Genomic DNA, 22,999 nt, shown 5'->3' on the forward strand with positions numbered 1-22,999 from the left:
CTAAGGTTTTATATGTCAGGACATAAAACACATTCAAAGCCAGGACTTACATTTAAGTAAATGTATCCTTATCAGTCTCTCACATCACTGAAGAACATTGCTTCAGTTCACTGTTTTTATGCACAGCTCTCTTAGATCCCACCACAGCTTTTCAGTCAGGTTGGGATCTGGTATCTGGGCCATTGCAGCACTATGACTCTTTTTCAGTCATTCTGTTGTAAATTTTCTACTTTGACCATTGGATCGTTGTCCTGGTGGATGATCCAGTTTTGTCCGAGCTTTACCAGCCAAACACGTAGCCTCGCCTTTGACTCTAGAATACTTTAGTGCACATAGGTGGTCTCAGTGACTGCTCTATAGGTCCTCTGGCTGCAAAATAAGCCCAAATCGTCACTCCTCCATTGTGCTTGACAGTACGAGGTGTCAGTAGGCTATGTTTGGTTTGTGACAAACATGGTGCTCTGCATTATTAACATCTTGTCTTTGGTCTTGTCTGTCCAAAAGACATTTTACCAGAAGTTTTTCAGATGCAGCTTTCCAAACCTAAGCTGTGCTGGCATGTTCTTTTTTGGGAAAACCCACCAACCCTTCCAAACAAGCCATACTCAAGGCATATTACGCTGTAAAATAAAGACCCTGTCGTATTAGAGAGAAAACTCCAACAATGACATGATTGCCTGTGAACTTGAATTAAATGACAGTGGGAAGGATTTAACAGGAAGAAACATCTGGCAAAACAAGGTTCAGGGATGGGCAGCCATCTGCCTGGGGGTGAGGAGATATTGGTGGAACCACATCAAAAGTCACCAGCAGAAACGAATAAAACCACATTTCACTTATTGTTGATTCTTCTTCAGTTCCAACAACATTTAATACATCCTGAACTGTCATCGATGGTCGGCCAACAGTTGCGTATAGCCTAGCTCATTGGGACTCTCAGGGTAAAACATCTGGCAAACATGTTTCACTGTAACATGAATCATTTTAGCAGCTCTGGTTAGGCTGCCTCCTCCAGCTCCCTCACAGATAAGAGAGCTGGTAGCTATAGTTGGGTTTGAGGTCCTGCTTTGGACTCGACTTGGAATCAGACAAAAATGGGGGTTCAGAAAGGTGGTTCTTCACAGGTTTATAGGTTGACAAGGTTTTGTTTTTCTATAATGTTACTCAGTATAACAGTGATTTTTTAAAGTGCAGTCTTTAGCTGTAATTGTGTGTCTTTATCTTTCTTGTGATGCTGTTATAATTCTTCTTCTGGATGGCTCCCTTAGGGGTCACCAAAACAGGTAATCTGATCATCTATCACACCAACCCTCTACACGTCCTCCTTTACTACATCCATAAACCTTCTCCATGGTCTTCCATTGGTACTACTTTAACTGATCCCTTTAATTTGAATGTATTTATCCATTTCATAATGATAATGTGTCAGTCCTGGTGCTTGAGGCTTGGAAGGACCTGAGACTACCACAACCAGGTTGACTGAGAACCTATACATACACAAGAAGCCCTTTTCTTTCAGCGTCTTGTTTTTCTGGTTTTAAGGTCTATGATAAGGTTTATTTAGTTTTGAAAAAGTTTTTTCCACATAAAGGACTGGTGGATTTCCGTGTGCAACAGGGAAATGCAGTTAAATGCAACATTTCCCTTCAGTTACTGATGCATTATTTTATCCAAATGTCATGGCCTTGAAAGGCAATGGCAGTTTGCAGTCCCTGAAGCAGAACCTGAGACTTGACAGTTTATAGTTCTACAGTTTTATTTGCATTTAATTAGGAGTGACAAGTGAAACGTGTAGGGGATTGGTGGGACTGGAGAGAGAATTAGTCCAGGCCACAATGTGAGTCATCGATTGCTTAATAGTGCAGATCAGTATTCTTACTTGGAAGAAGGAAGGAGAACACAAAGGGGGAGCTACTGGTCAGGTTTCTGTGGGAGTCCAGCACCACTGGAGGGCGAACAAGCAGGCGAGTCAGAGAGGTGAGTGTTTGGCCAGAATCTTCCAGATGAAATAGACCAGTTTTGTGGAAACAGGTAAGTGTATCTTGGAGGGACTGTGCTTTTAAGTTGTACAAGAACGACTGGAAAACAAGACAGTAAGGATGTAATCACTGCGTAAACTCAGCGGGGCACTAAAACCACGAAGGAGCCTGATTACCACTCTACAATAAACAGCAATTTGGCAGAGATGGAATACTGGAGCTGGTTCTTAAATTCAGTTAGATGATGAGTCTGATACAGCAGGCACAGGAGACCCCACCTGCAGGTGAAGCCCAGGCATGTCCAGACCATCCATAAACTGAAGAGCAGTGTTAGAACAGAGGAAAACTACTGACGAGTGTAGGTCGCACCCAAGTCTCTGAGTATTATCTGATATAAGTTAACATAGTTTAGTCAGTGTTCCTATTATTTTGTGCTTAATCATAGTTATAACATATCAATAAATGCCAGGGTTCAAACTAATAACCGTACAGCTTGGCCATATCATTTTATTATCTGAGCTACTTTTGCTAACCACTGCCACGCCACTAACGCAGCCAATTCAAATGCAAACTATTGAATACGGTAGTAAATGTCTACAAGAGGAATTCCTGCACAAAACCTTTTTAATACTGCAATGTTATATTTCCTAACTTCCTCCACAGCGAGGACTTCTCCAAAAAAAGGGGGGAAAAAGTCCAAATGACTGTAGTTTGAGGTTCAGAGATCAAGCAGCATGCATTGCCTCCATGCAGACACAATTTGTTACCTAAGGATTGTAAAAGGTATAGTATTGTTCAGGAAAAGGATAATCTAGTGCTGATAGTGTGGTAGAGGTAAAATTACAGTGGCTTAAACATGACTGGGTAGGTCATTCATTGGTGCACCTGCAGGACAGAATAGCTTAGGCTGGGATGATAGCACAACATTACCTGGGCTCAGAGGGATGTTCAAAATTGCACTTTCCCCTAGAGAGTAAATTTCTGTTTATTTCATTGAGATATCACAGTAGTCTAACCTAACCACTTTCTTTATTCTCACCAACTTCACTGTCCAAATATGTTGGACTTTTATCCAAAATGTGCTGTTTTCCCCACATTTGTATGACAGTAATCAGCTGTGCATGTGGTGTGGGATGATTTCCCCTCGGGCTTTCATTTTACTGGATTTTTTTTTATTTTTTGAAGAAGAAAGAAAATGTGAAAATACACATTTAAGTTAAACACATTATTGCCTTGACTCAATAAAAAATGCCTTTAACTGGGTGTTTAAGTCCACTGGATTTTACTCTTATTTCACATGACAAGTATAACTCTGATAATACTTTCTTTTGGGGGTTTTTCTTAGTCATAATACATTTAGATAGATATTTAGATGTTGAAACATCAACATCTAATTTTGTTTATATGTCATCACATAACACACCTGAACCACTTAAATTTCAGTATTAAGATTTGTGACTGATCTGAGTGGGAAATTGTATAGATGAAAGTCAAAACTGTCTGGTCAATAAACCTCATTCTTGTCATTTTAATAATATTAGTATCATATCTTTGCCTCTTAGAGTAATGCAGCTTTAATATCATACTTAAATAATTGGAGTTAGTGATAATAAAGTTAGGCTACCTTCATTCATTATCATTATTTGCTAAATTTTAAAGATATGTGACATAACTACTTATCATTTGTATTTGTCCTGCATTTTTCTAAGGTACAATCATGTGAAAAAGAAAAGAATACCCCCATTATACAATAGCTTGTAGAAACAGCTACATAAGCGATAATTTTCTGGTAAAGGTAAATATGTGTATATCATGTGTGTTTAGTTTTAGCCAAATGGGGTGCTGTGCATTATGGCCAAATATCTTATGTTTAACATTTTACACACTATCTGAGGCCTGTACAGTCTGAGATGGAACTCTTGGGTTTTCTGCAGTTTTCCTGAGCATTGCAAAGCCTGAAATTGGTTTGAATTTAATAGAATGTCAACTCCTGGGAAATGAGTTAACACACACATGAATGCTCCAGTCCAGCAAAATGCCAAAAGTTCTATTTTTTATAGGGATGGACACACTTGTTGATCAAGTTCATCAAGTGTTTATGAAAAAAAGGGCTATGAGAAATTACAATACGGGGTAGCATGTTAATAGCTAAAAAACAGAAAAGTGTTCCTTTAAGAAAAAAAGAAAAAACAGATAATCACTTTGATGAAACGATGAACGTATCTCAGTTCAGTGTTTTGCTTTTTATTTGGCGTGTAACGACGTAATCGTCACTTTTTAAACTTTTAGTTTAATACTGTTTTTAGATATTCTGTTTTAAATCTTGTAATAACTTATAATACATTGTTGATATTTTGTGAAAGAAAAACTTTAAATGCTTTAATTTCTTTTACACTTTACTAAAAAAAAAAATAAAAAAAAAAAATCCACATCCTGTTGTCACGGAAACACGCGGACCCGGAAGTCCTACTAATTCCGCGGGTCTTTTGGGACAACACTGCTACGTACAACACAGTGTGCAGAAATGGCGGGTAAGGTCGCTAAGCGTTTTAAGGTTGGGTTTCCTTGTCTTTGTTTTAATGCTGTTCACTGTCAGGTGGACTTCAGTGCTGCTTTAAGCTCGCTGGAGTTGTAAACCAGCTCGCGATGTCTTCGAAAACACAACGTTAGATTTCGGAGGCAGCAGCTGGCCTGTTTGCTAACGTTAGCACCCCGTTATCAAGCTGATAATGTTTGTATGCTTCTGTAAGGCTTTGATTTCAGGTTGAATATAGGCTTTGAATAGAGGGATGATGCGCATGTAATGTTAGTTTAGACCGTTTTATGTAACGTGGAGTGGCTGACCAAGTGTTTATATTCTGTTTGCGTGCCTTTATGTAACATCTTGACACATATTTTGAACTAAGAGGCTGGCATGCTTATTTGATAGGACCACACTAGTAGCTCATCCGGTCAGAGCACAGGATCTACAGTTTTACATCGTGGTAAATCTCTGTTTGTCCATGGGTTGCACAGCTATAGTCCAGTTAGGTATAAGTCGGGCTTGAGGCAGAGTTTAAAAGAGCTGTTGATGTTTGCAACAATAGGGTTCTTGGTGGCAGGTGAGGTTGTTCACATCATCAGTCATAAGCTGGAGCAGTGGCTCTCTAATGGCCAGCCTCATTCTGCCGACTAGACATTATTGTAACTGCAAAAGTAATAATGAAATTTAAATTTACTACATTATTACACATCAGTGGCCCTTGTGGAAAGTGGCGAGGAGCTAAAACCTGTCACTTTTTATTTCCCTCTTGATAAACTGAGCAAACTCTGTTTGCAGTAGTGACCCACAGGTTGAGAAATTAGGACAGGCAGAAGTCCCTGCTGACTATGATGTTTGCAGATGACATTATGATCCATAGTGAGAGTAGGGAGCAGGTGGAGGAGAGGCTGGAGGTGTTCTGTGGAGAAAAGAGGAATGAAAGTCAGTGGAAGCAAATCAGAATACGTGTGTGTGTACGTGAATAAGAGTTAGATGGATTGGAAGGAGTGGAGGTCATGAAGGTGGATGTTTAAATACTTGCGATGAACTCCGTGAAGGAAGAGATTGTACGAGAGAGGTGGAGATGAGTGTTTGGGGTGATTGTGGCAGGAGGAAGTTGGAGAGGCTGAGATGGTTTGGACATGTGCAGAGGCGGGATAGTAGATACATTGGACAAAGGATGTTGAAGATGGAGCTGCCTGGCAAGGAGATAAAGAGGAAGACCTCAAAGTAGATTGATGGATGTACTGAAGGAGGACATGCAGTGGATTTGTGTGACAGAGTTGGTGTGATATGATGAGGTGGAGTCAGATGATCAGCTGTATTCTCAGGGTGAAATGGAACAATTGTTAACATACTTTGTTTCCTCTGTGTTGCCCCAGATGTAAACACCATGGAAAAGAAACTGGCTGAGTACAAGTGTGACACCAATGAAGCTATATCCTTGAAGCTGGGTAGGTTTTGTTTTTTCTTCATTTCCCATGTTGTGTTAATGAATAATTGCGTGTATACATTTCCAACATTTTGTGGTACGTTTTCCTAATTTCACACTTTAATTGAACATGTTTTTTTCCCCTTCACTCAGTTCGCTTTCCAGAGGATGTTGACGACGACAGCACCACATTCCACCCCGAGTACAGCCACCAAGTCTTTGGAGACGAGTGAGTATTTATAATGATACAAACATAATGTTATCAGGTTTAAAAATTGCAGTTTTTTCTATGCATAAAAACAAAATTAGACAGACACCTTAATGGTAGTTACCAAGTCTGTTCAAATCCAGCTCTCAGGCCCTCTTATCACTCAGGTGTTATGTCAGTTTACAGTTTAGTAAAATAAAACTACAGGGCTCAATACTTGTAGCAGTGTGACTATAAATGTAGTTTTTCACTATACATTTCCCTTAGCTTGTCTTTCTTTAGCTATAAAGTCTAGCGTTCCTTTTGGGTTCCTGCGTTGACTTTATAAAGATGTATTGAAGACATTAACAGTAATTGGCCTCCTTAAGAAAACATATTCATGAATCTTTAATTAAGACGCAGTAAACAGTCAAGACATGAGCTGACTGGTAGTGGTTACTGTCTGTTTACATTTTGTGATTTAAGCAATAATTATAAGTGGCATGAATTTGGAGATTAATCTTGCAAATGCAGTAATATGAGGAGGAAATTATGGATGATTTTAGGCCAGCAAGTTCATTTAATAACAGCACCCAAATTAAACTCACCTTCAACATCTTTTGAACAAGTAATTCTTTCACAGAAGTTATTGGTGATATAATGGCTTGTAACTGTTTACTGCTGTTTGAGCTGAATGGTGGCTGGTTGATCTCTGACACAGAGTCTGCAAGAAATCAGCAAATTTTTAGATGTATAATAAGCATGATGCTGGAGCTCTGAAGCTGATGATGATGATACAAGTTTTTTTTAGGGAGTCCAAAATTCAGATACTGTGCTACATATGATCAGTGATTTCTGGTGTTCTCTTGCTAATGCTGCGCAGCGCTGGACTGTGAGCACAGGTCCTACCAAAGAACGTTAGGACGTCTTGTCACCGTCCCAGATTCTGACACTTTGTTCTGCTGCATGCAAAGGAGCAGATAACAGTCTCTTCTACAGCCCGTACCAGCTCTGCTCTTGTAGCAGCCTGTCTCCTCCACTTATGCATGGATGTGCCATCCTGGTGAAGTTGAACTGCTTCTGCAACATGAATGGAATGCCGGTACCATCTCATGCTACCAGTAGTGACAAGGACACCAGGAAAAAGCAAAACTAGAGATAAATCGAACAGGTTGGCTTAGAAAAGAGTGGCGGTTTTGTGGCCACCACCTGGAAAACCATTTCCCTTTTTGGGGGTTGTCTTCTTGTTGCCTCTCCAGTCCCTTCAGCTTGCACTGATTTAGGTGAAATGGAGTCACAATCATTTCTGCTTCATAACTGCACAGATCAGTCTCCCCGAAGTTTAACAGAGTTTGTGTTATACTGTGATTAAGTGTTCCTATAATATTTTTTGAGCAGTGTAAACTGGCTGCCTCCCTAGAATTGATTTGTTCAAAGCTCTGCAAGCTGCGGCGAGATTAGATCTACTAAAACTTTATCCCAGTTTATTTAAAACTGACACACTTTGATGTTGTGCTTCTAGAAGTCATAATAACTTTGCCTTTTAACCATTTTTCAAAGTAAATATTTTTACAAGAGTCATATCGCACGCTTGTCTCTTAGTTTGACTGGAAGCAAACACAGGGGTGGCCTAAAGCAAATCACAGCTCGTGGTAGTTGAGAGACATTGTTCGTCTGGGACAAGCCACCAATCAATCACAAAGCATAATGACAGAAAACAATTAAAGCTTGTATTCACACCAATGGGCATTTTTTATTTGCTAGTTAACCCAGCACTTATGGAAGAAGCTGGTGTGCCTGAGGAAACCCGTGCAAGCAGAGGGAGAATACACAAAATCCACACAGACAGGCCTCAACCAGTAGTGGGTCTGAATCCAGGACATTGTTGCAGAGAGGCAGCAAAACACCAGATAACAAAGTTGCAAGTTTATAACCCTGCTAAACATTAGGATCAGTGTCTACATCATGACTGTCTACATCCAAAATTCAGGAAAGGGAACAGTTTCAGAAGTACAGCAGAGCAAAACCAGTGTTAAGAACTGGATCCATCCATCTGCTTGTTCATGGTTGTGCGAGTGGTTCTGTTGCAGAAGAAATGGATCTGATCTACAACTTCACTACTGCTGCTAGTTTGACAGCAGCTCAGGGGATGTTATTGGACTAAGGCATTTCACAGATGGTGATAAGTTTCGGAGCATCAGACTTCACATGCTGCACTAAAATATACCTCTTTCCATATATACTTTAAAAGACTGAGCCATAAAAGTGGCAGTAAACTTTACCAGACATCCAGTCTTACATGCTGTATGTATTAATCAATATCAAAGTGGGCTACTTTTATGATGATTAATTTGCAAAAACACTGCAAGACTCAGAGGGCCCTGCGTATTTTTATGGACATGCCAATTCAAAGTCAGCCTGTATATACATCCACGTCACAGTGGTTCTCCTTTGTTGATAATAAGAATGATAAATAGTTCAGTCATTTCAGAAATGCAACAAAGCATGCTATTAGTGATGTTAAATGTTATGACAATGCAAAAATGAAGTACCAATTAATCATAAATAGCCCACTGCAGAATCGTCACATAGCTAAAGATTTGAATCATTTTCACCTATTAGTAATGTTGATAGGCTAATTTATTTTAAAGCCTCTGGCATCTTCATTATAAGACTCAAATGTGTCTCCATACAGTTGTAATAGTAAAGGTCCTGAGCCTTGCACATTTTCTTTGCCCCTGTCAGGGTTTATGAAGTGTGATTCGGTCTGATAAGTGGCCCCTGGAGTGCATGAGTTACTCCACATTTAAACTGCCCACACCAGTGGTTTGATTAAGGATTTTTACTTGCATTTTAAGGTAACACATCCCCACCCCCCCTAGTTTTAGTCAGTTAACTGATTTTATTAATGACTAGCAGAAAACTTTGCTGTTGCGTCACTGACAGAAAGTTTTAAAAATAATATACGTGATCTTTTTATGTGATTCTTCCTGATGGACAGCACACAGTGATGTTTCCAGTGTCGGATTCACAGAAAGGAACATAATGTGCGAACATAAATGATAATTGGTCTTGCATGTTATTGTAGAGCTGCGAAATTACTGTAATGTGATGCACAAAAGAGGCACTGAACCGGAGCAACACTGCATTATTGGCAGTGACACCTGTGTCGGCGCATAGACTTACAGTAGCACGTCGTTAACGTTTCTAAATTGCATTTCCAAATTAGTCAAAACTAGGATTGGTTATTTTTGCACTTGCTGCAATCAGCTCAAAGGGAACTCTGTAATTGGGGCATTAATTATTTCGGCAAGCGTAATTGCTAGTAAACCTTAATCACAGTTGCATAATGATGAATCTATTTTGTCATAAACTGCCAGTGATATAACGATGAACGAAACAATGCAGCACAGCGAAATAAGTGACCTGTGATAAGCATTTATTATAAACTCCAGGTGTATATTTGTTTTTATGTAATGGGAATAATTGATGTTCGTTATTGTCCCTCTGAACATTACACAAAGCAGTCCTTTTTACAAATCACTGCCCGACTTTTTGTAATCTTGTTTGGATTTTTAGTAATTTCAGTCACTTTCTGTGCAGTGAGGTTGCTTTTGGCTACAAAGGTCTTCAGATTCAGCTCTTCTACGCCGCGGGGAACCTGAGTACCCTCTTCAAAGTGAAATATACCTCAAAAGTCACAGAGACGTTCGACTGTGTGGAGGTAAGTCATTTCTTTATGCCGTTCTTTTATCATACTTGCATCAGCCTCTTTGTTGTGTTATCGTGGGGACAATAGACAATAGATACCCGTGTTCTGCTCACTGTTTATCACAATCAGAGGCCGCCAGTATAGACATAAACATAAAAATAATACTTGAATATGAAGAAAAGATGACAAAACTTTGCCTCCTGCTGAAAAGTAGTGTTTTTCTTTCCAAAAACTGCTCTATTGTGCTTTTAATAATTATGTAAAACACAGTCTAGCCCGAGAGTGGATTTTTCACTTAGTCATTTATTGTGTAAGTGTTGTTGAGTCATGACGCCTGCATCAACACAGTCTTGCTTTATTTAATAAATTTTTTTTGTTACAAAGTTTCTACATGCTAAATACCAGCTGCTAAAAGTTTGAATTTCATTCAACAGGTGGTAGATAATCAGTGAGAAACTCGTGTTACCCTGTGTCTGCGTAAGAATATGCTTGTCTGGTACAACTGTGTGAGTGGAGTCCAGTCATACCGATGTAATACACAGCACTGTAAACAAACATGCCACAACATCTAGTAACAATTAGCCAGAGATGTTTTTAATGTCCAAATCAAGTCAGCTCAGTGTACTGATCCAAAACTTTGGGGGGGGGGTACCAAACGCTATGTTCAGCTTAATCCAGCTCAAGTGTACAAACAAGCCGACTGAGCTAATGAAAGTCTAGTGCGGAGGTGATAAATGTCTTTCTCTCTCTCTCACACACACACACACACACACACACACACACACACACACACACACACACACACACACACACACACACACACTTTTGTCACTGAATTAAAAGCAAGGTGGAAATGTTCAGGAGAGACAAGGTCCAATCACAACTAATTGAATTGTGTGGAAAGGCAGGACAAGTTTGGAATTGATCCAATCAGAAGTAATCTTGCCAATCTTACCCGTTTTCTAAACTTTGAACAAGGCTACTGGTCTGAAACTGGCTCTCAACCCCCTACTTGCTCTCTTTTGTGATAAGTATATTGCTGGCGCACAATTTCGGGTGCTGTCCTTTGGTTCCCTCCTGGCTAGGTGTGCCATTTTGATGAGGTGGAAGGCCACTGCCCCGCCCACCCATGTTCAGTGGCTTGCTGATCTTATGTCGTGTCTCAGTCTTGAAAAGATCCACTGCTCCATCCAGAACCAAAAGGGCACATATGATAAAATCTGGGGTCTTTTTCTGTCAAACTTCTCTAACCTTCAATTTAAGGATGTTCCTGCTGACTAACAGATTTGCTTATTCCGTAGAGGTCTGATGTGTGTCTGTGTTAATGGGAATGTGAAGCTCAGTGATGTTGCAGCTAACTTCTGTGTGGTTTGTAATGAAAGGTCTTGTTAGTATCAATCACCCCTTCCGGGTTGTGGTGTTTTGTTAACTTTTCTTTTGCCTATGCTCTAACGTGAGAAGTTCTGCTCTGTATTCAATGTAACCAGTTTTTGCGTTTCCATTCTTTTTCCTTTTTGTAAACTGTATACACAATCGCTCAACAAAAACACTTTGAGTAGAAGTAATCTTGTGCAGTAAGGTTTGATGTGCACATTTGATTTCCCCCACACAAACAGGGTGGGTACTGCTACATCCCATGCTCCCTGTTTTATGGAAGCACGACACAATATCAACACCCGGGAGGAGGAGAGTAGACATATGGAAATGTTTTGCATTTGATGTCACCTACAATAAGAATCTTCATAAACCATGTGGCTCAATTGTTGTTGATTTAGTCCGCTATAATCTTACACTCAACTAAATCGAGACTAAAAGTAGAACAGCTTAGGTGACTAAAATTTGACTAAAACAAAATCAAAGTTTGCTGTTAAAATTAACACTGTATACCGTTTGAATCGGTCCGGTTCGTTTGGGTGGACGTGAACACGCTAACGCGGTAATCACACTTTAGCATGTTGGGTGGGTGTGGCACAAAACTGCTTACAGCCTGAAAGGACAGTTTGATCTGTCCTTTAACAGTAACAGTTACCTGATAAGACGCATTAGTTACATTTTATGCAAAAAAAATGTAAAAAGAAATAAAAGAAAAAGCCTCTGTGCGTTAGGCTTTCACTGGGTCACTTTATGACCAGCTAGGCTTGCAGTCCACTGATGGAAACTCTGATAATGATAAAGAGGAAGGTGTTGCTAGCCAGCCTGCCCTTTAGTTTATAGAAATGGAAAAAAATTTCAAGTTTAGTGACAAGTGATTTGAGAATAGCGATTACTCTTTGTGGTTAAAAACAATGTTTGGAAATGTGTACCAAGGGGGCGAAGGTGTGTGTGACACACGGAAAAACAGGGACATCGTGTCGAACAACAACTGTATTTTTATTTGAACAAAACTAGATGACGTCATCAAATTCAAACTGATTCTTTCAGTTCAATTTATGAAAAGGATACACATTCGCAGTTTATTCATACAAGTTTATCGTTTTTTGAAATAGCAAAAACAAATAGCTGAAACTGAAACTTCGTCTCGAAGTTAACTTTGATTTCACCTTACTGTGTTTAGATTCTAGTTTAATTTGTGATGCCTGCTTCCATCACACATGGTCTTAAATTTAAAGCTGTCTTACAAGAGTCTTAAAAGACTCCTAAATTTCCTCTGTAAACAAACAAGTCAACTCAGCTCCTCTCTGAATCCACTTTGGTAAACAGTAGAAAACTGTGTAAAAGATCTGAAGCGCCTACGACGCATTTCTGTTAATCTGAGAGGGGGGGGGAGACATGTATTGTATTTTTGACAGTAGTTTCACAAATGTTAGATTCGATACCCCGTGTCACGTATAATTTGTGTGTTTTGAACTAACAGCAGGTGACGGGAAAAGCGTAAATGGAACAGGATTTTATTTTATTTGTCAAAACATATCAAAAAAACAGCTCAACATATCAAAGTATGGCACAAAAGATGTCCTTATTAATCTGAACTTTTTAACAAATCAGGCTGTAATTTTCATAGACCAACACGAGGCAGCTTCCCTGAGGCGTTTCCTCCCTAATTGTGCGATCGATTACACTTTAAGGGAAGCAGATAAACCTAAGGCGCTTTAACGGAGGGCCCTCGCAGCCTCTCCCGGAGGGGAGAGCGTGACATTATTCCAGTTAGAGATCTCCTGTTTTGTTAGACTAAATCTCATCACACCACGGTCCCCTGTGTGTCTGCGCTAATCCCACTCCTCCCTCTGAAGAGAATGGTTGTATAAGCGGGGGTCCAACACGAGGCATTGATTTTTAGAGCTTTCTGTAATGGAATCAGCAGGGGGAGTAATGTGACCCGGTTGGATGTATCGTACACGTATTTGTAGGAGTGAATTATTGCTCGAGTTATTGACAGTTGAGCTCCTTGAGGCCGAATGTGTGTAAACGTATCAAAAAAGGAGATGCTTGTTTTATCTAACGACGGCTGCTGATGACTTTATAGTTAATTTTAACTCTCGTCTGCTTAGTATGTAAAGTTTCCTGCCATTTCTTTTTCTTTCTTTCTTTTTTCCCTTTTTTTTTAATTGCCAGAGTTATTTACATATGAACGGCCAGTATTTGGACAAAAGCGGACAGTAAAGCGAAATGCTTGTCCTGGGTTCTCTTCTTCCTCTGAGACTTCACAAAAGGCCACTGGCAGCTTTGAATATTTCCTCACGCTGTCAAACATGCAAAATGAATACCAGAATTAGCAAGGGCCCCTACTGAGGTCAAATGATTCAACTGGGGGACATCTGTCTTGTCTGCAAGCAGCAGGGGGGCTTCTCTACTGGACAATGTGGCCTTCAACTGGTGGTAGTGGAAGTGCTGCTATAACTTAGTTTGGTGTGTCTGTGCATGCGGTGAAATTATAAATAACCTCATATGGAATATACAGACATGATTTCTTTCCTCTCAGGCAAATCCCCCCCCCCCCAAAAAAAGGCAACCAATTTACGTTTTTTAAAGGTAAAAGACAGCCATTACCTGTTTTTTAAAGCCGATATTCAGACGTGAAATGTGATGGCAGTGTGTGTGCCTCTACTTGGTGTTGACCCCTGAGTGTTCACCTTGTTAAGGGTTTGAGTGCAGCTGGTGTAGAGGCAGAGTGCGAGGGGAGCAGCAGAGTTCAGGCTGCATCTGAAGAGTGTTTGTCTCTGAGTGCGTGTGGACGGTCGGGGTGCGGTGCAGCTGGTGAGAAACGAGGGGAGGCTGAGATGGAGTTGATGCAGCTGCCACGCTGATACAAGACTGATCAAAACTCACCTTTCTCCCCTTTAAATCAGTCCAAACCCCCCCACACCCCCCACCCGCCATACTGCTGGACTTTTCCCAGAAGAAAAACAAATGTAGTACCAGATGTTTATTCCACGCAGGCTGGTAACTATAGGAAATTGCTGAATACCTCTAATAGTTTTATATTAGCCTCATAATCCACGTTAATGTCTAACACTTTGACTGTAAACAGAAAAATGACTGCAAATGTTCAGCGTGGCACGGCCTCAGGATTGGATTAAAGAGATGGAATAATGCCGACACAACAAATTAGGTGGTTTGTGCTCCTTTTGTGCTTCTTGTTAGAAATCAAAGACATTAACAAAGTGTTCTAAAGGAACATTATTAAGTTATATTCATGCCAAACTAAAGCATCTATTCTGGAAGGCTGTGCAATTTAGTGTCTAGTATGTAAGAGAGTGGCCAGCACAAAGAGACTTGTTTGTCCATGGCCTTTTAAGTGTGGTCCTTGTTCCCTAGAAATGTGGCCGAACAATTACAATGGCTAAGAGGCATTCAGCTGCAGGTGCATTACTTCCAGTTAGATATTAGCTGATGTCTGAAAGGGGGGAATTAGCAGTATGTTGTATTAGCCTTTTGTAGTGCATTTTGCTCAGACCTTCTTCATTTCCCAGTTTTCAATGCTGAGCAGCAAGGGTCTCTGTGCTGAAATAATGCCCATCACACATGTAAATGGTGTGAAAGGGCTGCTTAGCAAAGTGTTCTCATGTCAATCCTTGTGGAAATGGATACAATGCAAACATTACAGCTGAACTAACCACACGTTGCACTGAGTAAAAAGTCCAAGGGTAGGACCTCTTTGTCTCGGAGGCTCTTTGAAAACGCAGGGGCAAATTCATTTGATTGGGTTCACTTGGCAGGATTAGAGGAGAGGCCTCTATTATGGATGCCCAAAGGTTTGTTAAGTTGAGATCAATTCATAAGATTTTATTTCCCAGTGAGAAGCAGAAATGCGTTTATTGTGGCAACTTCATCACATATTCATGGTTTAACATAAGTAGTAAATGTACTGATTTAAGTGGGCTTTTCATCGTGGAGGGGCGGGAGGGAGGAGGGTGCTGCTGTGGTCTGCTCAGCTGACAGTTTTAATTGCCTAATGGTTTTCTTTTCATTGGCGCCAAACACGTATGCTCCCGGTTGGAGTTTGCGGGATATATTGCACTCTTTTTCAGCGGCAAAAATTACCACTCGGAAAAGTCCCCTAGGATCAAACTCGAAACCCTCGACGTGTTTGTAGACGTCAACTTTTTCCTGAAGTTTCATGAGTATTCAGCTACATAAATGACACCACTCTGGTTTAGCGCCAATATATACATATATGTATAAATACCGGAAAGATACAGAGATAGGCGAGATTAGGTGTTGAATCGCTAAATGGGTTCACCTTGTGTTTTATTGTTTTTGGGTTGTTTTTTTTTTTCTCCAGGCTGATGACGTCGAGGGGAAAATTCGGGAAATCATTCCTGCTGGGTTCACCTGCAACACCGATGACTTCATCTCACTGCTGGAGAAGGAGGCCAATTTCAAGCCCTTCGGCACCCTGCTTCACACGTACACGGTCCACAGCGAGGAGGCAGGAGAACTCACGTACCAGATTCACAAGGTGGGGGACCAAAAAAGTCATCAAAGCAAACCCGCAAAGCCTTTTAGGTTTTAAAATCAGCTTTCTTTTTCATCTGGAGGATAGTTTTGCATCACAGCGATGCAGATGAGATTTAAACCCTCTTATTTTCGCTGCATTCGCCCCCACAGGCTGAGGTTACCTGCCCGGGATTCCGGGAGTACCACGAGCGCTTGCAGACCTTCCTCATGTGGTTCATAGAGACTGCCAGTTTCATTGACGCAGACGACGATCGTTGGGACTTCTTTCTTGTGTGAGTGCCCTCCTTAATTGACATCAACCCCCCGCACACACACACACGCACGCACGCACACAGAGCTCTAGCCCGCAGCTTTTATTGTGTCATTGAAAAACAAAGCCCCCCTTTGAGGCGCTTGTGACCAATTACCATGCCAGTTTGATTATATTTCCCCCCGGTAGGAGAATTGTTGATCAGGCAAGAGCTTCCTTTGTGCCAGAAGGCCTTTTCAGATTTTTCAGGGGCAAGAGCTGAATTGAATACTGTTGTCTTTTGAAATACTGAACAATGTCTTAACAGTAAAAAGAGCCTCTGCCAGTGTTTTCTTTACCCTGGCACCTATTAATGGTTACAATGGGGAAAATGGGCTGAAGTGAGTTTGAGGAGCTCAGTCCGTCCTCCAACCTCTTCTCTTCCTCTAAGTTGCAGTACTCCAATTAAGTGCATAATGTATTCAGGTTGCAGCAGGTGTACCAATCGCGGCGCTGGCTGCTCCAACGTGCTGATGTCAGGGGGGTCAGGGGTGGGCACGGGAACAGAGAGGCTAAAATGGACACTGCATGGGAGTGTGCCTGTAATTGACCTGTTTTCCTTTGTGTTTTATCTGCAGATTTGAAAAGTACAATAAAGATGGGGAGACTCTCTACGCAACTGTTGGCTACATGACAGTTTATAATTACTACGTATACCCAGACAAAACCCGACCACGTGTAAGGTAATTGCCGGGGCAGCACGTGCCTTCCCATTCTTTTGTACGAGAAAGGAGTGGAAAATTATACATTTCTTTATCCTCTTCCCAAAGAGCCCAAATTACTGGCTTATATAGCCAACTATTCAACCAGATTTTGTTTCAGTACCAAACCAGGGTGATTTGTATCTGAAAACAACTTTATAGATAAGCTTTTGATTTGATTTGATTTGTTGCATTGATGGATCCGTGTATTATTTTCTGCTTTCAATCAAAGCGAATCTGCTCCTGCTGAGAAAAACAACAAATTCTGAAGAAACCTGTTTTCTTCTTGTTTTCTTTTCCTTTTTTTGGCATTTATATTTGTGTCTGTGTCTGACCTTTAACTAAACAGCCAAATGCTGATCCTGCCTCCGTTCCAAGGAGAAGGTCACGGAGCTCAGCTTCTGGAGGCAGTACACAGATTTTATTGCAGCTTGCCCAAAGTGCAAGACATCACAGGTGAGCATCTTACTTATTTTTATTTATTTATCCCCCCCCCCCTTAAAACGCAATTACTATGTTGAAGAAGGTGGGATAAACATTTAATCTAAGATCCAGGCATCACCCACGAACAGTTTAAACGATTTTTCTCTGCAGTTGGTGGATCCAGACGGTGAGTTAATTTGGAGGGCTGGCTCGTATACCAGAATGTGCTCTATTGAAACTAGTTGGATCGAAATAGATGCTTTGCATGGAGATGGAGGGTGAATACTAAAGAGGCATCCCAGCCTTTTCTTTTCAGAATGAAAACCTATTCAAGACAGAACTTAAAAGTTTAGCAGTGAATAGGAAGAAGGGTTCCTGCTAACAGTTCCTCTGGTTTTTTGCCATATTTCTACTTTGAAAAGTTCCAAGGTGTGAAGTATATTGTTGTTTCTTTCACTCCTCCTCTATCTTAACACTGGGATTGAACCAGGCCATCTGTGTCAGGGGTGTTGAAAAATCCTGAGATTAACACCATCAGCTCATTTGAGTCTTATTGTGGTTTTTGTCTGTTCACAGCTGAAGACCCCTCTGAGAACTATGTGAAGCTGAGAGACTACGTGCTGGTGAAGCTTTGTCAGGGCCTGCCATCCTTCGCTGTAGACAAGCTGCACCTCGGCTTCTCAGCTGACATGATCAAAGAGGCGCAAGACAAGCTGAAAATTAACAAGGTGCCGTATGAGGGTGCAGCTGTGATAGGTTTGCAAAATTGAGTTTTATTAGTGAGGAAGAAAAGGTTTGATGACCTTTGTTATGTTTATTACTTTTTTTAGAGCAGAGATCCAAAAAGATTTTATTTGTTGTTACCAGAGGTGTGTGGAAAAGTCTCTGAAAGCACAGAGTTTAGTGCCTTAGTCCTGCTATTCTCTGTTTCCTGGCATATATGCACTGTTACAATAATGGATGGGAAAAATATTAAAATAATGTGGTCAGCGTTGTACAAGTCATCACTTCAGACTGCACTAAATGCTCCGTTTCTGGGGGTTTTCTCTACTCTCAGATCTGTGTGGGAACACAGCAGCCTCAGACACATGCACAAACCTTCTATTTGCCAGTGGAAGCAAATCCGAAGACAGTTGCGTTAAAAAGAGGGAGGAGCTTAAAAGCGGCTGCGCCACAGTCCAGTATCAGATAAATATTCAATATGTTGAATAGGGCTCCAAACACAGACGCAGGCAGTTCATTTCAGTATCAAATACAAAAACTGAGATATGCTTTTTTTCTTTTCCACTGTTAAATATGTGCACGGTTGCAAATGTTAGCAAATCAGTTTGCACGCTTTATTTACTTACTGAGAAATGACCTCCCAAAAATACATAAATACTGCCTATACTAGTATAGTATATAGCATAGTAGCAACTCATTTTGTTCCTTTGCTCTAAATGCTACTCAGTTCTCTGTTCTTTGATGCTGCTGCATATCCTATCATATTTTTGTTTTTTCTGTTTTTTTTTCTTTTACAACCTGCCCGTAACTGCTTAGGACTTCCTGTAGCCATTCAGCTGGGAAGTGTGTTTGACTCCTGTTGAGGCGTAATGATTTATTTTGAAAGTAATTAAATGAAAATAATTATCTTGTTTTTTATTGTCTGCAGAAACATGCCAGGCGAGTTTATGAAATCCTACGCCTCAGAGCGACAGACATGAGCGATGAAGACAAAGCGAGAGAGTACCGCTTAGAGGTGAAGAAGAGGCTGTTCGGACCCTACAGGGTGAGGTTTTAATTTTCACAGCTTCGCCGTGGTGTACTTTACATGTCAGTGTGGAGCGGGTCCAAAAAAGTGCCTGCAAAGTGACATTCAAAGTGATTCCTCGGTGCATTCGAATAAATCTGAATGTCAACTTGTCTCTGCTGCTGTCAAACAGGAATCCAGTGTGCAGTCTTCCACCTTTTGTTAGCATAACATTATAGCTATTCAGTGTAGGAAGAAAAGTGGCCCGTGTACTGCACACACTTGATCAGCTTACAGCCCCGTATTGTCACTGTTTATTATGTTACCTTTTAAAACAGCAGAAAAATTGATCTTCAGTCCTGTGAAAATTGATAGAATACTAGTGCCGCATTGTTACAGCCACAATAGGGCGCACCAGGCGTCTGTGGTTTTGCTGCCGCTGGAGCTTTTTTCTATTCAGGCACATGTCATTAGTCGGGATTTGCATTTCTTTGAAGGAAATAATTTTCATGAAAGTGTGTTTAAAGCACTTTGTCAGAAAGCTGCTACTATTCAGAATTCACTCCTTTTCATTTGATTCTTATCAAATGGTTTCTTGATGGACTTTTTTTTTGGAGAGGGGGGGGGGAGTTTGAGAGACTGAGCGAACAGAGTATCGAAAATGTCCGTTATTCTGCGTCTTGATTCTTGTCAGTGGGAAATGCTGTGTCTATGCACCAGAATAACTCCCTGCATCCTGTTTGGCTTGTGATATTTTATGTCCGATCTGCTCGCTGAGGCTTTGCATACTATCCATTAGAGACTTTGCTGTCATCAGGGCAACCGCATGTCTCAAAAAAGGCAGAATGTGACATGGAAAAGACCTATGCGGCGAAGTGGGAAGGAGGAATTCCTTGGGAGAGTGGCAACGAAGGATCTGGTGGCCAGATGCAGAGCCAGATTTTCCTTCCCTGAGGAGATTTTGCATGTAGTTAGCTGAATGGCAGAGCTGCTCTGTGAACGTGAAGGGGGATTTTGCATTTCTGCTCTTACCGCCAATTCCCCAGCGACTGTGTGTGCATGCACGTGTGTGCAGGCTTTTCACACAGCCGATTAGACTGCACAATGTAAGAGAAAATGCACAATAACATTTTTCAACACGACGTTACGGTGTGATAAACAAAAACTGTAGCCTTTAACAGGTGTGCTGATAACACAGATCCTCAAACACTGTGTACCCTTTGCCCAAGGGTGACTGAAAGCAGGTCATCTTCTTATTAGAAGGTTGGGTGTTGCTGCTCTAGTCTTCGTGCCAAAGGGGAAGAGAATTCCTCCTGATGCCTTCATCAGGAATCAGACTGTGTGTGTATAATGTTAGCTGGAAAGCACTTAGACATAGAAAAAAGTGCTTTTATTAAGGTGTGTGTGAACATGTGAACGACACACATTGTATAAAGTCAAGTAGAAAAGCGGTATATATAAGAACCAGTCCATTTACCAATAAATACAGAAATAAAATAAATTACTAAATTGGAGTTTGGAGATGGGGAAGGCATCGTGTGTGTGGTCTGATTTATTATGTTTGATGCTGCGTTTTCAACGTGTCTGTCGCATGTTCATTATCTAATCTAACCACCCATGTCCAGAAATAGCAGCGATCAATTTCACTTCTTTTTCAGGTGTCAAGACATATAAATGATAATCACTGGTTATTAATTCTCTAGAGGTATAAAATAACCTAAAGTATATTTCTGTGTTGTATAGTATGTGTAACAGAGATCTTTAAACTTTAAAAGCTACTTAGCATTTAAGATGTTTTTTTTATTTTTGTTTTTTTGTTTTTAATTTTCTTTTGAACGTTGTTTGCCTTTGTTAGACAGGACAGTTCAGAGAGTAGAGACAAAAAAAGGACCAGACCCCTGGAGTAAAGACTCTAGTCTATGCTTCACGGGTTTTGTATCAATCAGGTAAACCTGCAGCAGAACCAACCCAACCCGAAGCAGGACCTCTTCTAGGTGAGATGGTTCAGGTGTATTTTACCTGTAGGCAGCCCCTGGGTAGATGAAGGACAGAAATTGGTAAAGCCCCCACAACTCGGACCCGCATAATTATGAGAAAATGGATGGATGGATCTCCATTGTTCACATTTTTGAGCTATTTAACGACTGTAAACTTCTGCCGTCGTCTTCTGTCATGAGGAGGATTTCAGACACTGTTTGATGGATTACTGTACACTAAGAACCCTTTATTAGAGAGTAACTCATTCTCTAACTTTCCAATAACGAGCCATGCAGTCAAAACCATGATGTTAAAGCCATTGAAAGAAGAATGTGTGTTACACAATAAAGACGGAATAAAGAGATGACTCCAAAGATGAGAGAGTAGCATATACAAAGACTTTAATGGAGATTATTTTTCTGATATTTAATCAGTTTTTCATATAAAAAGACTCCAGTGCATTGAAGTTTAAGTCTTTTTTGGTATTGGAGGGTTAAAAAAAACCCTGAAATCTTTTCATAAACCAATTAAAAGAAAAATTATGCTAAGTAAACATTTTAAACTGATGACTTTCTGACTGCAGTCTTTCTTCTCTATGCCAGACAGCAGCTTTGAACTCTTCCTCTATACAGAGTTTGTCTTTAATCAAAAACAAGACAAAAAAAACTACAACTACTATGCTGAAAAGACAAGAGAGCCTTCTTTAGGTGTTTATCCAACATGTGCTGAAGACACAGGAGAGCGTTTGAACCAAAATTTGAAATCAGAAGAATTTGTATGCATGCGGCCTCAGCCACTGATTTATGTCATTTATTTTGTGCAGAAGAATCAGAGGGAGCTGGCGAAGATGAGGAAGTGCCTACGGCCAGAGGAGCTGGTGTCCCACATGAGTCAGATGGACACTCAGACACAGCACGAGGAGCTGGAGAAGAGTTACCAGGATGTTGTGGAGGACTACAGGAGAATCATTGAGAGGCTAGCATCACAGGCCTGATCTGACTGTGAGAGGCTCCTGACCTGGAGCGTACCCGCTCCCACATTACCACAGACTTTTTGCAGCAGCCAAGAAGAAGACCTCTTGATGCAGCAAAAAAAAGGAAAACAAATAAAGAAATCACTGTTTTAATTGAAGAGTGTCACAAATGTATAGTAGCTGGTGATAGGCTGTAGTAGAAAAGGGCCTTTCTGTTTCCCAGCTGGTGTTGATACAGTAGAGGTGAGTAGTGCAGCCCAAGGGCAGAGGCTTCCTGTTTGCTTCATGTGTTTAAATCACAACGTTTGACATGAAATGACACGTAATATTTCACAGGTGATCAGAGGTACACTGTCCTGCAGAGAAACCCTGCTTCTTTTCCATCATAGACATTTTTTAAGAGCTTTTGTCAAAACAGTTCCCAGTGTGTGTGTGTGTGTGTGTGTGTGTTTTGAAGCACTTCATACTGAAAGTTAAAAAAAGAAAAGTGTTTTTTGTATTTTTGGTGTGATTCTTGTCATTGAGAAGAAAATAAAATGGAGCAACCGAGTTTCTGTTTTTGGTCGTTAAGAGCTTTATTTGATATAATGATTTTCTGCTCAGAAATACAAATGTACTGTTTGAAATAAACAATTTAGCATAAAAAATATTTTGAAAGCAAATTAAGAAGACAAATTAAAACGTGGTCTACTTACTGCAAGTACTTTAAATATATTTAGTAGAATCTATGTACTATTAAGCTACTTAAGTAAATGTTAAAATCCTACTTAAGTAAAAACAAGTCACCTATTTAAATAATAGGGTTTAAATATGTGCAAATTTGGGGCGTGGTCACTTTAACTAACAGGTGTAGCCGTATGCTAGGTGTCGCCTCTGCTAAGAGAAGAAACTGAGCTGGACCTTCTAAAGTGGTCTCGTGTTTTTAATTGTACTAACTGTGCTGCAGTTTTGGTGAGTAAAAGTCTAGTGATTTATTTACGTGTTAGTTACGAGATGTCGGTATCTAGTTAAGCTTGTTAGCATTAGCTGATAATTCAGTGCTCCACACTCCTGCCTTAACAAGATCATTTTTGGCTCCAAGCATCCAGATGGCTGATCTACAATGATTAGCCAAACCCGAATTGTTAGCCTATAATTATTAACCGTTCGTGATCCTTAGAATACAATGTTCTGCTTTA

At 40.5% G+C, this 22,999-nt stretch overlaps 1 protein-coding gene across 1 annotated transcript; it reads left to right on the forward strand.

Moving 5' to 3' along the window:
• The first annotated feature begins 4,426 nt into the window (after nt 1-4,426).
• hat1 (histone acetyltransferase 1) lies at nt 4,427-21,974 on the forward strand. The gene is made up of 11 exons (XM_005723475.1): nt 4,427-4,510; nt 5,883-5,954; nt 6,086-6,161; nt 9,723-9,843; nt 15,554-15,730; nt 15,880-16,001; nt 16,597-16,701; nt 17,069-17,175; nt 17,719-17,870; nt 18,794-18,910; nt 21,672-21,974. Exons 1-11 carry the CDS (start codon nt 4,504-4,506, stop codon nt 21,840-21,842), a joined length of 1,227 nt encoding a protein of 408 aa, XP_005723532.1. The 5' UTR covers nt 4,427-4,503; the 3' UTR covers nt 21,843-21,974.
• Nucleotides 21,975-22,999: the final 1,025 nt, after the last annotated feature.

Source organism: Pundamilia nyererei, unplaced genomic scaffold (genome assembly GCF_000239375.1).
Source record: "Pundamilia nyererei isolate P.nyererei 1_Seehausen unplaced genomic scaffold, PunNye1.0 scaffold00009, whole genome shotgun sequence".
NCBI classification, from domain to species: Eukaryota; Metazoa; Chordata; class Actinopteri; order Cichliformes; family Cichlidae; genus Pundamilia; species Pundamilia nyererei.

Bases quoted from the DNA above. Each gene is read 5' to 3' on its own strand.
- hat1 (XM_005723475.1), top strand. The intron at 6,162-9,722 runs GTGAGTATTTAT...CTTTCTGTGCAG, and splicing joins CACCAAGTCTTTGGAGACGA to TGAGGTTGCTTTTGGCTACA. The intron at 16,702-17,068 runs GTAATTGCCGGG...TTAACTAAACAG, and splicing joins AAAACCCGACCACGTGTAAG to CCAAATGCTGATCCTGCCTC.